Source organism: Mytilus californianus, unplaced genomic scaffold, assembly GCF_021869535.1.
Source record: "Mytilus californianus isolate M0D057914Y unplaced genomic scaffold, xbMytCali1.0.p SCAF_4, whole genome shotgun sequence".
NCBI classification, from domain to species: Eukaryota; Metazoa; Mollusca; class Bivalvia; order Mytilida; family Mytilidae; genus Mytilus; species Mytilus californianus.
This window is the reverse complement of record NW_026262690.1, coordinates 76,850,631-76,866,696: the sequence shown is the minus strand read 5'-3', so window position 1 is coordinate 76,866,696 and position 16,066 is coordinate 76,850,631. Positions and strand designations below refer to the sequence as shown.

Here is a 16,066-nt window from a genome sequence, read left to right as displayed (position 1 = left end):
TGTAGATATATAATTGATGCACAAAAACCTTTTAAGAGAAATGAATCCATGCAGTTAATTAGATATCATTACTTTAGTATTTTTTGCATTGTTAACTTCATTTTTACGCTATAACAAAGTTGAATAATGATCTTCTATGTGAGTCTACATTCGATGATTATATATGTTATTGAACATTTTTCAAATAAAATTCTTTCAGATTTGAATTGAAGGCTAAATATTTAATGCCATTTTTAGTTAAATGGTTGACTCATGTCATATTCAATGAGTTTTTCTTTAGGTTCATGTATACTCTTGTTGAATTAAGTTGAGCAGTTCATTTTCTAAATTTTTCCTTAAACAGCAGTGTTATTTTCACTTTCTTATTTTCATTTTATAATTGTGTATTTTACTCACCTTAGGAAAGTTTCCATTTCAATTTAAACTTTACATTTCTCCCTGGGAGGACATTTGACATTTATAAGAACTAATGAATAGTTCTCAAACACGCAAGAAATATTACCTCCCAAGATTGACGTCAAGTGACTTTATTCATGCTTTTTCGCACTAACGTACATTATTCATTATTACCATGATTGGCATAATTAGGGATACAAATTAAATTTATGCAATTCCACTTTGACGGCTGTATATTAAAATTCTTCTGTAATTGAGTTCGAAATTATTTGTTTTTTTAATTCACTAAAGCATGATATTCCTGGACTTTTTAAAGAATGACTTTAATTTCAGATATTTTATTTTCTGTTTTAGGGGGGTCTGATCCCGGATCCTGCTTATTGATTTGTCAGAATCCCGTATCCCGCTTATCATTGCAATAATAGCGCTTGTAATTTCACGTGTCCCGCCCGACTTCGTTTCCGGTTTTCACGCAAAATAATTTGACTTTCACGTGTCACGCTTTAAAAAAATCAGCCAATCACGCATCACGATTAGACCCCAATGAGACCCACTTTTAGTAGCTTTGCATTAACACATACCAGAAATATATGAATCAAACCACATTAAATATTTAGCCTTCCTGTTGTTATAAACTAAAATTACAATACCGATAGGCAAAAATTACCTTAAACAGCTTAGGCCTTTCTGTTTAGATCTTTATGATTTTTATTATTGTCTTGGCTGCAACAAAAGTTGCGGAGGGCTAGACATAGGTGTTTCTTTTACGGCGTCGTCATCAGTGTCAACAATTGTTAAGTTTTTTGCTTTAGACAGTTTAATAGGAACTACTTGTGATAGAACAATGATATTTTCTATAAAGTTGCATTACTATTAGCACATATCAATTTGATGACTATTTTGAGGCTGTGCCCCCTAGATTATGGTCCAGCGACTTTCAATTTATAAGCAATTTCAATTTTAAGTTTTCTGCTTAAGTTAGTTTAATAGGAACTACTTGTGATAGATCAATGATATTTTCTATAAAGTTGTGTTTCTATCATTACATCTCAGTTTGACAACTATTTTGGGCCCTTCCCTTGGGTCACGGTCTAGTAACTTTGAATTGATAAGCAATTTTCTATGTCAATGATATTTTCTATAAATTTGCACTCTTATAAGTTCATATCAATTTGATGACTATTTGGAGGCCCTACCCCCATAAGTCATGGTCCAGAGACTTTCAATTGATAAGTGATTTTTTAATGTTAAGTTTTCTGCTTGAGTTAGTTTGATAGGAACTACTTATGATAGTGAATGATATTATCTATAAAGGTGCATTACATTCAGTACATCTCAGTTTGTGTACCATTTCGAGGCCCTGCCCCTAGTTCATGGTACAGCGACTTTGATTAAATTGCAATGTTGCTGTCCATCAGATTGTCTTTTTCTGAATTTTTGTTTTGATTATTTAAGTGATCACAAATCCATAAAAATAAGCACTTCAAAAACTTAAAGGTTTCTTGGACAGTACTCTGACATTAAATATTTATAAATTATATAAAGGTCAAATAAGTAAATGTGTGAATTATTTAACAGACAATCCCTCATACCATTTAAACTTCATAAATATCAAGTTAAAACCTTTTAGTTAAAAGTCATTAAGCTTATATATATGAATTGTGTCAACAAAGCTTTCACCTCAGTTTTTCTCAGATTTTTCATAAAAATTTTTTACTGTAGTTTTTGCTCAGAATTTTGTTGAGATCAAAGCTTTTATTTCAATAATTTGCTTCTAATTTTCATGAAAATAAAGCTTTCTGGGCTTCATTTTTGCTCACAATTTTAATGAAAACAAAGCTTTCTCTTCATTTTTTGCGCACAATTTTGGTTAAAACATAGATTTTACTTAATTTTGGCTCAAAGTAGATAAATGTAAAAGATGAACAAAATGATATCTCAATCAATTCCTTAGTAGAAATGCAGTTCACTTGAAAATCATCTTCTGTCTGCCTTTTCTCTCAATAAATTGTTGTTTGTTTTAAGGTGACAAGACAAGGAGAGATACTGTACAGTGTTTGAGATACATACCTTCACAAGATGGTTATATATCAGCCTCACAGAAGGGAGCCATTTGTATATGGAACAATAAGGTAGATCTACTAGCTTACAGCAATTACATGTTATTTTATTGCCTGAGAGCGATCCTAAATGGGACAGTTTTAAGCTGCATACTAACAATATACTGGCAATATGCAGATAATATACATAAACAGATAACTGGAATGATAAAAAATATTGGCTATTACAACTGGGATTGGGTAATCCTAATCTGTAATTGTAATCGATTGTAATTGATTACATTACAGTAATCAACAACATTTTTGATTACATGTAATCGAAATTTAATCGATTGTAGGGAAAATTATGATGTAATCATTGATTACTTTTTGATTACATTTTGATTACTTATATAAGTAGAATAGTTTGATGGAATAGAACCTAGTTTAATTAAAAATAGTACAGATAGAATAGAATGTATAAATATATGACTTGAGAGTTCCGTCAAATGACTTATTCAGATCTGTTGTTTCAAGCTGCATAATATTCCACCAGATTTCCTAACAAATTTTACTGTATTTTCAGCTTATTATTTAAATATTTAATTTTTTCGGAGGAATTGGTTGTTAGTGGTTGGTTAGGTTTGTTGTAATTCACAGCAACCAATTCCTCCGAAAAAATAGATGTAAAGACAAAGATAAACAACTCATTGTGCAGATAGCATAACTTGGTACAGGCAAAGAATTTGATGGGGTTAAATCATCTGCACAAACCTCCTACATTACATAATAGAAAAAAAAGGATATTTGGTATCCATCCATGACACAAATATTGTACATGCACAGCAAAAAACACAAAAAGCAAATAAACAGCACTTTTATTGCTGTTCTTAATCTCAAAGTCACAGTGAGGCTTACAACATGGAGCAAGAAAAAACTATCACCTCACAAGTTTAAGACGGCAGCCCCTTAGGCAACGGCTTGAGTAAAATTCTTTGCAAAAATAATTTGTAAGATGTAACATCACCAAATCATGTCTAGACCATATATTGAAAAAGTAAAAAAGAATAAAATCAGGCACAATGCAGGTATCAATAAGACATCCAAAAACCAGCTATCTTGAACAAGGAAATAAAAGAAGATTATAAATTTCTTATTATATAATTTCAGCTTAGATTACAGAGCTGTATAGATATTAATGTAAGTATACCTTTATAAATGGAAATTTCATGTAATACGCTTGATTTTCATATAAAGATTAAATGCATTCGGTGAAGTCAACACGAATAATTAAATTTCATTGATTTGTTCCTGCATTTGACTAAAGTCTGATCAATGATTATCTCCCTTTTTTATAATAAACAAATAATACTATATGCAATATGAAAATGATTAAAAATTAAGTTGTGTCTCAATATTTTTTCCATGTTCTTCGCCTTTCAGGTATAAGACATCCATACAATGTTGTCTAATAAAAATTGAACTAGTATCTTTTTCAGCCTTTTCACCAATTGAACAATTGTTTCATGTTATAATGATTAAAACATAAAACCCTTTACCTTAGCTGTATATTTTAGTATATAGGATGGAGAGTATCTCATTGGCACTCATACCACATCTTCTTATATCTAAATAATGTATATCTTTTCTTTGTCTCAGAATATAAAATCAATTGTTAACTGGTTACCCACAGATAGAATTCTAGGCTATGCTGAGAACATATGAAATTTACTTCTGAGACGATGTATTGTTGTTCTCTTTTAACATGTTCCAAGGCAAATATTTAGAGAAAAAAATCAATGATTACTTATTTTGATTTTCACATTTAGCTCTTTTTTAGTAATACCCTTTTGTAACCTTCTTGAGAAAAACATAAATTTTGTTGTAATCCTATGTGTAAATAAGCATACTACATGTAAGTGTTTCTAAGCAAAATTGTGTGTACTTGAAATAGAGAAAGATTACATCTACAAAAGAAGAAAAAGATGGAAGCAACAAATATTATGACCTTGAAGGGGTAATGCAAAAGTATAACTGCCCCTCTCCCTTTGAGTGTAAACATCTGAATCTTGACCCAGCTTCTTTAAAGTGAATACTGGTATATATCTCTCACAAATGTAAAACAAATAATGCTTATGGAATGCTTTTTCCTGTTCATAATGTAAATCTACATATATATAATTTTGAATGGGTCCCACATTTACAATAACTATATAAACTATATTTTATGTCTTAAATGGTCTGGTTGAAAGGTTTCTGTGTTTGCTTCTATAGAAATGATTACTTATTTTAACTTTATAACTTTACTTCCTATATTATATTCTATAATATTGTATTTAAAGTTTTGGTTGTGGGTAACTGACACATTGGAAATTTTAATATTGTAAACCAATTAATTTTCACAAGATATTTATTTTTTGTGACTTTCACAAGTAGAAATGAATATAAGTTGTCAGGAATATGTAAAAAAAGTTAACAGATGAAGTTGGCTAAGAAGGGTTAAACTAGAGAAAAAAATATCAATGAAATGTAGCTGGTTTACAGTAACTACCGGTATGACCAAAAACAAGTAGCAACATATTCTTCATTTTTCAAAAGTTTGTTTTCTTCTTATTATTTTTCCAAGTTCAGAATAGAAAATATAAATGCTTTGACTTTATCATTCACTCTGATGAAAAAAAATCAATTTCTATTTTCTTCTTCCCTGTAACAGAGAAATATAATTAGTACAAAATACAAATACTAAAATTTTTTGTTTCAATGTTTGATGGTTGCACAAAGTCATTTCAGCAAACATCAGAGCTTGCTGGATTGCAATATCATCAACTTATTGATTGTTGATTGTTGGTGTTTTAACGCCACTTTTAAGCGCCACATTTGGGCTATTTCGTGGCGGTCAGTTTTTATAGGTGGAGGAAGTCAGAGTGCCCGGAGAAAACCACCGACCTTTGATAGGAAAACTGACAATCCTAGTCAATTAAGATTGGAGTCGAGTGCACCTGCACGAGCGGGGTTCGAACTCACAACTCCAGTGTTGACTGGCTAGTGATTCCATTAGTAGAACTACTTAGACCACTTGGCCAACGAGGCCCCTCAACTTATTGAAAAAAAAAAAAAACTTAAATAATGTTGATATATTGATAAATATCCCATAGAAAGTATTAGTGTTTTACTTTGATATTACATAACTTATAATTAAATTGATTTATTTTAAATGTCTATCTATAGGAACCAGCATGGGTGACGGGATGTGAATATTTGCCGTCCATTCGTAAGGCTGTTTGTTGTACAGAACGTAGTATATGTGTGTGGGACAACAGATCAAAAGGAAAAAATCAGGTTAATTTCAAGTGTAACTTAAATTTATTGTAACATTTATTGTAATGTCGAACAGATTTCCTGACAAACTTGGCAACTGAACTAGCCAAATTGAGTTAAAGATGCTGTTGTTGATGAGCGCTTATGCTACAAACATATTGACAGCAGTTATGTTTTAAAGTCTACTGTAAAATGAAATGTTGGGTCAATAGTGGAACTTTGGGATAAGCCAGTTAAATGTCCTTATCCTGATCAACAAGAGGATACCAGACGAAAAGTTAGGTTAAAATCTTTGGCTTAAATTTTTATTTACCTTTGTATTTAGGAATATGAAAATATGAATAGGATCTCAAGTTTATTGTACATGTATTTAACAAATTGTAATAGAAATTTAGATTACATAGAATAAGGTCACTGATTTCAAGACATGATGAACTCCTGATGTTTGCTTGCTACCATAAATTGTCAGTATTTACACAGTGCGTTTGGTTATTTTTTTTCTTTAGAAAGTTTAACTATGCTCAAATCTGCAAAAACACAATTATCAGAAAAATCCATCATCTCTTCATTTTATAAGTTACTTATTGTTTTCACCCTATAAGGACATTATAAAGGATAAATCAAAGCCCTTCACTGTTACTCAGGAATTACAACACAACAAGTCCTTTTATACAAACTACTGATTTGTAATGTTTTCTTTTATCTATATCAGTTTTTCTCATATTTATGTTCAAACTCAACATATGGCAAGTGCGTTCGACTCCAATCTTAATTAGCTATGATTGTCAGTTTTTCTTCCAAAGGTTGATGGTTGTCTTCAATCATTCTGGCTTCCTCCAACAATAAAAACTGACCACCATGATATAGCTAATAGTGCTGAAAGTGATGTTAAACACCAAAAATCAATCATATTTATGTTATCTTTTTGTATCATTTTAGCATGTATTTGTTATCAAGCCATTTGAGAATTCACCACAATGTATATCATATGTGCCAAACCCTGAAGGAACTTTAGATGACATAGTGTTATTCGGAGATGACCAGGGCTATCTTAATGTACTAAAACTAGTTGCCAAAGATCTTACTCCAAAAAATTCCAAAGATAGTGACAAACGCCAAACACAAATACCTACGAATATTACGATAGCTCCAGATCAACTTACACAGTAAGTAACTGTAGCAGACTAACTTTTTCATTATTTTAAATACAGCAAAAATATGTAGTTAACACAGTCTGTTTAGTGGATTAAAAGTCCAGCACATCAAATATTTGTGTCAGATCTGCACTATTGAGTAAGGTAAAAAAAATCTGTGACTTTCCATCACAGCTGAAGTAATATCTTCTGTGGATTCATTATTATTTGTAGGATACCAATTTTGTTGATTTCGTGGGTAAGGGTTAGCCACGAATTTTTATGTTCAACAAAGTACACATTTTCAATATGCCTCACTGTGACTTTGAGATGAAGAACAGCAATAAAAGCGCTGTTCCTTGGCTTTTTGTGTGTTTTTTTGCTGCGCATGTTTTGATTATGTGTCATGGATGGATATTCCATATCCTTTGTTTTTCTATTGTATGCAGACTTTTGCAAATCTACAAAATCAAATATCCACAAAAATACAACTTTTCCTCAATCCACGAAATTAGATGAATCCACAGTATATGAAAATTTCAATTTACTACTGTGGATTCATTTATTTTCATGGGTATCAATTTTCGTGGATTGAGGAAAAATTGTATTTTCGTGTATACTTGATTTAGTGCTTTTGTCAAGTCAGCATAAAAGCCTATAACAAATTTGTACTTCGTTGAACATTGAAATACGTGGTTCCCATTTACCAACGAAATCCACGAAAATTGGTATCCCACGAAAAAATAATGAATCCACAGTAGTTGTTAGTTAATTGGGCTGTCATGACAACTTTTAAGAAGTGTTTCAAATGAATTTCTCTTGAAAATTACTTGCAAAACCATCTCAACTGTAGTTACCAAATACCATTATAAAAAAGGTACTTCATATGAACATAACTATTAAACTTAATCTTTTATTTTTCAGCAAAATTATAAGAAGAAAATTGCACAATGATTATGTCTTACAAGTAAGTGTGTATGTAACTATCAAGTATAGCATACTTGTTACACAAGCTACTGGCCATCTATTGGCATTAAAAACATCTAGTTTTTAAATATCGTTTAGCAAAATGTGACCTCATTTGGTAGTTACTGTACGTTAATGAAAATAACATCATGATGACATTTGAAATCACATGACTCAAATCATCCTCTCAACCACTTTTAGACCCTAGACCTAAATTGATTTCTTGTTTGACATCTCAAGTGGAAATGAGTTCTGATATGGAAGTCTCAATTTGATATTTTATGTAAAGTCAATCATAAAAATCAAGCCTTGAAAACACTTTTTTCAACAATGACATTAGTATCTGCTCTACAGATGACAACTGACACTTGATAGTACTGCATCAATGAATGCTCCATGTAATGGGAGTAAAGTAGATATTTATATTGACAATTCAATAAAATAACATTATCACTTCCTTGTTGTAATTTGGCCTGGAAGCGAGAAATTATTAAAGGAAGCAGAAAATTCAACAAAACATTGAAAATATATAATGGATGACTTCGACTAATTGATTTCAATTCTGTAAAATCCCATTTCAAACTTTATAGGTATTAAATTTTGTCCCATTTATCATTCATGCCATGATCATAGTTATATTGACCTGAAATCTTGTTACAGAAGTACATACTCAGGAAATTGACATAATTTCTTTCCAGTCAATTTTAAAATGTGTTAATAAAATTCAATTTGATTTCAATCAATAAATGATTAGCTTTGTTTTTTTTTCAGGTAAAATATTTTCCCGAGTTACGATGTTTTGCGTCATGTTCACCACACAGTAAGAAATCTTTCGTGTTAGAGGAAGTGGACCGACTTTATGATGATGGGTAATTAAGCAATCACGATTGTTTGACATGTCAGTTGAATTGTTATAATGGAAGTACATTAGTGCATGGGTTTTTTTTTAATATCAAATCAGCATGCTGACTTCTGACAATTTACTATGCTTCACTAGGGTATTTTTGTCTTTATGATATCTGGAAATGTCACATGCTTGCATGAGTTATCAATACAATAATATAGGGTAGAATTAGATAAGAAGAAAAATTGGTATGACTGATGTTTTCCTTTTCTTTTGAATATATGTCATTACAGAGTTGATTTTCCCTATTTTTTAACAATAGTATAAATCATATAGAGAAAACCATACCATATTGTTTTTGCTAGCCAAGAGTAATTATGCTTTAATTTATTACATAAAAGTCTCAAAACCCATAAAAGTAGGTATACTTTTAATAGAGTTTTAAATATATATATATTTTTCCTATTCATTTGGTATAAAAAGATTGATAACTGAAAATAAAACTTAAAGGATTATTGAACTTGCATAAATGATTTAGCTACAAATGTCTGCCAATAATAGACCCACAATCTTTTTGTTCATGTTATCACTAATGAAGCAAACACAATTCAGTTAATGCCCAAATAAGTAAGTATTCTACAAATATACAGATGAATAAAGGATGTTATTAAGGGGACGAAGTCCCCTATTACAGTAGAAAAATCAATAAAAAAAAAAAATCAGGAAAATTTCCCGAAATTTTCATTGTACTAATGAATTCAAAATCGTTAACTTTTTTTTTGTCACTTTTTAGCTCACCGGGGCCCAAAGGGCCCCATGTGAACTTATGCCATCACTTGGCATCCGTCTTCGTCTGTCGTCGTAAACTATTTAAAAAATCTTCTCCTCTGAAACTACTGGACCAAATACCTTCAAACTTTAACTAAATGTTCCTTAGGGTATCTAGTTTATAAATTGTATCCGTAGTTTTGATCCATCGACAAACATGGCCACCATAGCTAAAAATAGAACATAGGGGTCAAATGCAGTTTTTGGCTTATATCTCAAAAACTAAAGCTTTTAGAGCAAATCTGACATGGGGTAAAATTGTTCAATTGGTCAAGATCTATCGGCCCTGAAATTATCAGACGAATCAAACAACCCATTGTTGGGTTTCTGCCACCAAATTGGTAGTTTTAACAAAATTTTGCAGTTTTCATACGACCGCAAAAAAATTTTTGTGGTCGTATATTGGTATGACGTTGGCGTCGTCGTCCGGCGTCGTCCGAAGACACATTGGTTTTCGCACTCTAACTTTAGTTTAAGTGAATGGATCTCTTTGAAATTTTACCACAAGGTTCAATACCACAAAAGGAAGGTTGGGATTGATTTTGGGGGTTATGGTACTAACAGTAAAGGAATTAGGGGCCAAAAAGGGGCCAAAAATAAGCATTTTTGTAACTTCCAGACATAACTTGTGTGTTAGTGTATGGATCTCTCTGACATTGTACCACAAGGTTCCATATCACATAGGGAATGCTGGGATTGATTTTGGGGGTAATTGCCTCAAAATTTTAGGAATTAGGGGCCAAAAAAGGGCCAAAAAACAAGCATTTTTTTCTAGTTTCATGACAATAACTTGTGTGTAAGTGTATAGATCTTTCTGAAATTGTACTACAAGGTTCCATATCACAAAGGGAAAGCTGGAATTGAGTTTGGGGGTAATTGCCGAAACGTTTAGGAATTGGGGGTCAAAAAGGGGTCAAAAATAAGCATTTTTCTAGTTTCCAGACAATAACTTGTGTTCAAGTGTATGGATCTCTCTGAAATTGTACTGCAAGGTACCATACCACAAAGGGAAGGCTGGGATTGATGATGGGGGTAATTGCCTCAATATTTTAGGAATAAGGGGCCAAAAAGGGGCAAAAAACAAGCATGTTTCTAGTTTCAGGACATTAACTTGTGTGTTAGTGTATGGATCTTTCTGAAATTGTACTACAAGGTTCCATATCACAAAGGGAAAGCTGGGTTTGAGTTTGGGGGCAATTGCCTTAAACGTTTAGGAATTTGGGGCCAAAAAGGGGCCAAAAATAAGCATTTTTCTAGTTTCCAGACAATAACTTGTGTTCAAGTGTATGGATCTCTCTGAAATTGTACTGCACGGTACCATACCACAAAGGGAAAGCTGGGATTGATGATGGGGGTAATTGCCTCAATATTTTAGGAATAAGGGGCCAAAAAGGGGCAAAAAACAAGCATGTTTCTAGTTTCAGGACATTAACTTGTGTGTTAGTGTATGGATCTTTCTGAAATTGTACTACAAGGTTCCATATCACAAAGGGAAAGCTGGGTTTGAGTTTGGGGGCAATTGCCTTAAACGTTTAGGAATTTGGGGCCAAAAAGGGGCCAAAAATAAGCATTTTTCTAGTTTCCAGACAATAACTTGTGTTCAAGTGTATGGATCTCTCTGAAATTGTACTGCACGGTACCATACCACAAAGGGAAAGCTGGGTTTGAGTTTGGGGGTAATTGCCCTAAACGTTTAGGAATTTGGGGCCAAAAATAAGCATTTTTCTAGTTACCAGACAATAACTTGTGTTCAAGTGTATGGATCTCTCTGAAATTGTACTGCAAGGTACCATACCACAAAGGGAAGGCTGGGATTGTGTTTGGAGGTGATGAATCATAAGGGGGTTCAAAAAATTTGGGGGGGGGGGATTTCTTTTTTTTTCTTTTAAAATTTTCCATTTTAAGTTGGTTATTTCTGATTTATATTTAAAAGCAAATAATAATGATATGGTAGGAGATACACACCAAACAGGATGTGTAAATTATTATAAAATAAGTATTGTGCAATAGCAAGAAATTTTCAATTGCACAGTATTGCACAATAGCAAGAAATCTTCAATTGCACAGTATTGCGCAATAGCAAGAAATCTTCAATTGCACAGTATTGCGCAATAGCAAGAAATATCCAATAGCACAATATTGCGCAATAGCAAGAAATTGTCAATTGTACAGTATTGCGCAATAGCAAGAAATATTTAATTGCACAGTATTGTGCAAAAGAAGATACTTCGTATAAATTGCTTATTTCTTGACCAATTTCAATGGGGTTTTATTCTTGAATTCTTGGGGTTCTTTAATATGCTGAATCTAACCGTGTATTTAGTTTTTGGATTTTGGGCCCCGTTTTTAAATTGGTCCACACTGAGGTCCAAAGGGTCCAAAATTAAACTTTGTTTGATTTCATCAAAAATTGAATTATTGGGGTAACATCTTTGATATGCCGAATCTAACCGTGTATTTAGATTCTAAATTTTTGGTTCCGTTTTCAAATTGGTCTACATTAAGGTCCAAAGGGTCAAAAATTAAACTTAGTTTGATTTTGACAAAAATTGAATTCTTAGGGTTCTTTGATATGCTGAATCTAAACATGTATTTAGATTTTTGATTATGGGCCCAGTTTTCAAGTGGGTCAAAATCGGGGTCCAAAATTAAACTTTGTTTGATTTCATCAAAAATTGAATATATGGGGTTCTTTGATATGCTGAATCTAACCATGTATTCAGATTTTTGATTTTTGGGCCCTGTTATCAACTTTGTCCACATTGAGGTCAAAAGGGTCCAAAATTAAACTTTGTTTGATTTCATCAAAAATTGAATTCTTGGGGTTCTTTGATATGCTGAATCTAACCATGTATTTAGATTTTGGATATTGGACCATAATAGGTGAATGTCCAATTTAAAATTTTTAAGTTCTTAGACCACATTCATTCTGTGTCAGAAACCTATGCTGTGTCAAATATTTAATCACAATCCAAATGCAAAGCTGTATCAAGCTTGAATGTTGTGTCCATACTTGCCCCAACTGTTCAGGGTTCGACCTCTGCGGTCATATCATGCTGTGCCCTGCGGAGCATTTTATTTGTTATTATCTTGAATATTATTATAGATAGATATAAACTGTAAGCTGCAATAATGTTCAGCAAAGTAAGATCTACAAAAAAGTTAATCTGACCAAAATTGTCAATTGACCCCTTAATGAGTTATTGCCCTTTAAAGACAATTTTACACAGTTTGTTCATCAAGTTTGCTAACATTTAAAAATCTTCTCCTCTGAAATACAGGTGAGCAATTCAGGCTCTTGAGAGCCTCTTGTTTTAATTCCCGCATTTGCTCAGAAATCTACTTCCTTCTTCCGGTCTCGTTTGTCATGAGACTTTGAGTGAAATATATATTTATCAGTCCAGTAAAATATAATGAAGGAACACAATAACAATTTCATTTCTAATTATTCTTTGATATGAAAAAAACGTTACCTGATGATAGCGTTTCTTTGTTAACATTGAATATGACGTCATAACTAAAATAACGTCACAACTAAAATCCGTAACAACAGAACCAAAATCGGAAACGTTACGGTATTTCCGTTTCTTTTTTTAACAGATTTAGAACTTAAAATATGTTTGAATTAAAAAAAAATAATTTATATAGACTTCGTCCCCTTTCACAGGTAATGCCTGCCTCATATTACATTGGTTGCAATGAATTACCGTGATTTCCCATTGAAATAAAAACAGATAATTTCATATTTCACTCCTCTGACGTCATACAACAATAGGTGTCGATCACGTCGCATCAAAGCAAATTGTGAATGTGTAGAAAAAGATATAGTTCCTTACATTTTCTACTTTAATTCCATTAAAAAGCCCATTGTCAATGTAATAAAAAGAATAACTAATCAAAGAATTCAAATATTGAAAAATATTCAACTCATGACCGAACAACACTAATAGTTAACTCATGTGCTACGCGCATTCGTGAATTAATGTGTTGTTTGGTCACTCGTTGAATATTTTTCCATATTTGAATTCATCGATTAGTTATTCTATGATAAGTTGTTAGTGACTGCATCCAAACAATACCAGAATACCATAAATATGGAATTATACATCTATCTTTTCCACTTTTAAACACATTTTTTATTATTTTTGATGTTGTCAATTTTGAATAACACTTTATGCATCTATATGTCTGGTGCTGGTATATATATATGGTTTTTAAGATATTGAAAAAGTTGATGGAAAAATAAAATAAAGATGAAATAAGTAATAAATACATGTTATGAACACTTATGATTTTACTGACATCACATGCATGTTACAGTATTTTTTGTGAATCACATTTTTGGCATGGTTGCACAATATTTTGCACTACTTTTTGCAGTGAGGTGAGAGATGTAGCCATTCCTAAAGGTGTAAATTGTTTTGAATATTGTACCAAAGCCAATATTATTGCCACAGGCGGTGTAGACAAAGTAATCAGAGTATGGCACCCACATATATTTTCAAGACCAACAGGTAATTAGGGGAGGAAAGAGGGGTGTAATTATCTGTAATTATCTGTAATAGTGAAAATAGAGAGAAAAAAATATGGATGATTTTAGCCATCAAATGATATTTTTTACGATTGCAGCAAGGGGGTGCATACCCCACTGAATCTGCACTGGTAATATTTATGGATGTAATAATCACAAGTATTTTTCTTGAGGTACTGGTAATCTGGGTGTAATAAACTGTAAGCATCCACATAAGATTTCTAGACAAATAGGTGATCATGGCCACCAATTATATCGGCAACCATGTGTATTCTGAAGCTAATATGTTAAGAGTGCCACTAGAAATAAGGCTTAGATAACTGGTTAGTGTTCACATATATTCTTTTAAGGTCAATAGATAATCATTCCTTGCTGGTGATGATACATCAGTCAGTGGATATCCAAATGTATTCACAAGATAATAATGATGATATGAATAAAACATGTCTATACTTGTGGAGAAATGAAGGTCAATGTTAAGTAACTGAATGTTTTCAACAAAATTCTTATTGCTTGGCATCTGATAATTCTAAAAGAGCTAAATCCAAATAGGCAAACAAAAAACTGTTTGTTAATGCCCTAAAGTCTTAAAAAAAAATAGAATTTTGAGTTACAAGCTGTCAGAAAACAAAAGTATTGTGGGAAGCTATACATGATTATATTTGCAGAAACAAAGCTATTTAGCTGAAAATGATGTATGGAAATTGCATGTCTGATCTATTTTTTGTTGTAAACATTCCAGCGTCTTACAACAAATGTAAGATGTCAAAGAACAAATCAGTCTCTAGGTGGCAATGACTTACTTTAACATTATAGAAAAACAATTTAAAAAGAAAAAAAAAACTTTCTATAAATTCAGCATTTTTTCTATGTTAGCCATTTTCTTTTAGAATAATGAGCTCTGTATAGATTTGGTTATACATGTATCATGTATTTAAAATTGAAACATTTTTATTACAGGGAAATTGTTGGGACATTTATTTACAATAGTAGACATAGCCTGTAATGAGAAAGACCAGCATTTGATTAGTCTGTCCACAGCCAGAGTATTCAGAGTGTGGGATATACATACATTAACTTGCCTGCAGGTAATAACCATCATTTGTAAACGAGAGGCGAAAAATACCAAAGGGATATTCAAACTCACAATTTGAATATAAATTGACAACACCATGGCTAAAGAAGAAAAATACCAACAGACAAACAATAGTACACAAAACACAACATAGAAAACTAAAGACTGAGCAACACAAATCCCACCAAAACTGGGGTGATCTCACAGTAAAGGATACAAGTATTTGTAAATTAAATAGCTTGAAACTTCAGATTTCACCATCACCTGGCATTTGTGTTGAATTATTTGCTAGACTATCAACTACCAGTCTGTTTACTCTTATGAAGTCAATTTTGAAACAACAATTTGGGTGAAGGTCATAATGAAAAAAATCCTGGCGTTTGAGAATTATGTAAATGTTAAAACAGAGAGATTAACCTGATTTATAACAATATCCTATTGGTGATAAATATTTAATGTACACTTTTTCAAATACACAAGACCTTGAAGTGTTAAGTTTAAAAAAATATACTACCACAGTGATTGGAAAATGAGGCCTCAATCCAAGCAAAAAAATATCATTTTCATTATGGTGTCTATTTGCAATATTTGGGTTTATATAGTTGCCTCAAACTTTTCATCATAAAGAAAAGAGTCAAAATTACCTTGCTGTTCTAGCCAAACAATATGGGGAGTAGAACCTTACTCCCTGAATTACTATTGATATAGTCTCTAGATATGATATTATTTATTCAAGTATTTTATATTATATTTGGTACATATTTTAAAATTCTTTTTTTTTTATCAAAATAGGTGTTTACAGACAACGAAGAGAGACCAGGTGAAAAAAGAATATACTCAATGATATTTGATAACAAACATGAAAGATTATTAACAGGTAAGTTAGATGCCTTACTCTGTGTAAGGTAATTGTATTTCTGAAATTGATGAGAAACA

General features: G+C 31.9%; 1 protein-coding gene across 5 annotated transcripts in view; it reads left to right on the top strand.

Moving 5' to 3' along the window:
- LOC127698725 (WD repeat-containing protein 64-like) overlaps positions 1-16,066 on the top strand; it is a 52,861-nt gene that overhangs the window by 9,637 nt on the left and 27,158 nt on the right. For all 5 annotated transcript variants that reach the window (XM_052202349.1, XM_052202352.1, XM_052202351.1 and 2 more), the window contains exons 4-12: positions 2,422-2,528; positions 3,606-3,635; positions 5,664-5,774; positions 6,693-6,919; positions 7,811-7,853; positions 8,624-8,721; positions 13,905-14,038; positions 15,016-15,143; positions 15,923-16,007. In XM_052202349.1, coding sequence (XP_052058309.1) covers positions 2,422-2,528; positions 3,606-3,635; positions 5,664-5,774; positions 6,693-6,919; positions 7,811-7,853; positions 8,624-8,721; positions 13,905-14,038; positions 15,016-15,143; positions 15,923-16,007 — 963 coding nt within the window. The remainder of the gene's footprint in view (positions 1-2,421; positions 2,529-3,605; positions 3,636-5,663; positions 5,775-6,692; positions 6,920-7,810; positions 7,854-8,623; positions 8,722-13,904; positions 14,039-15,015; positions 15,144-15,922; positions 16,008-16,066) is intronic.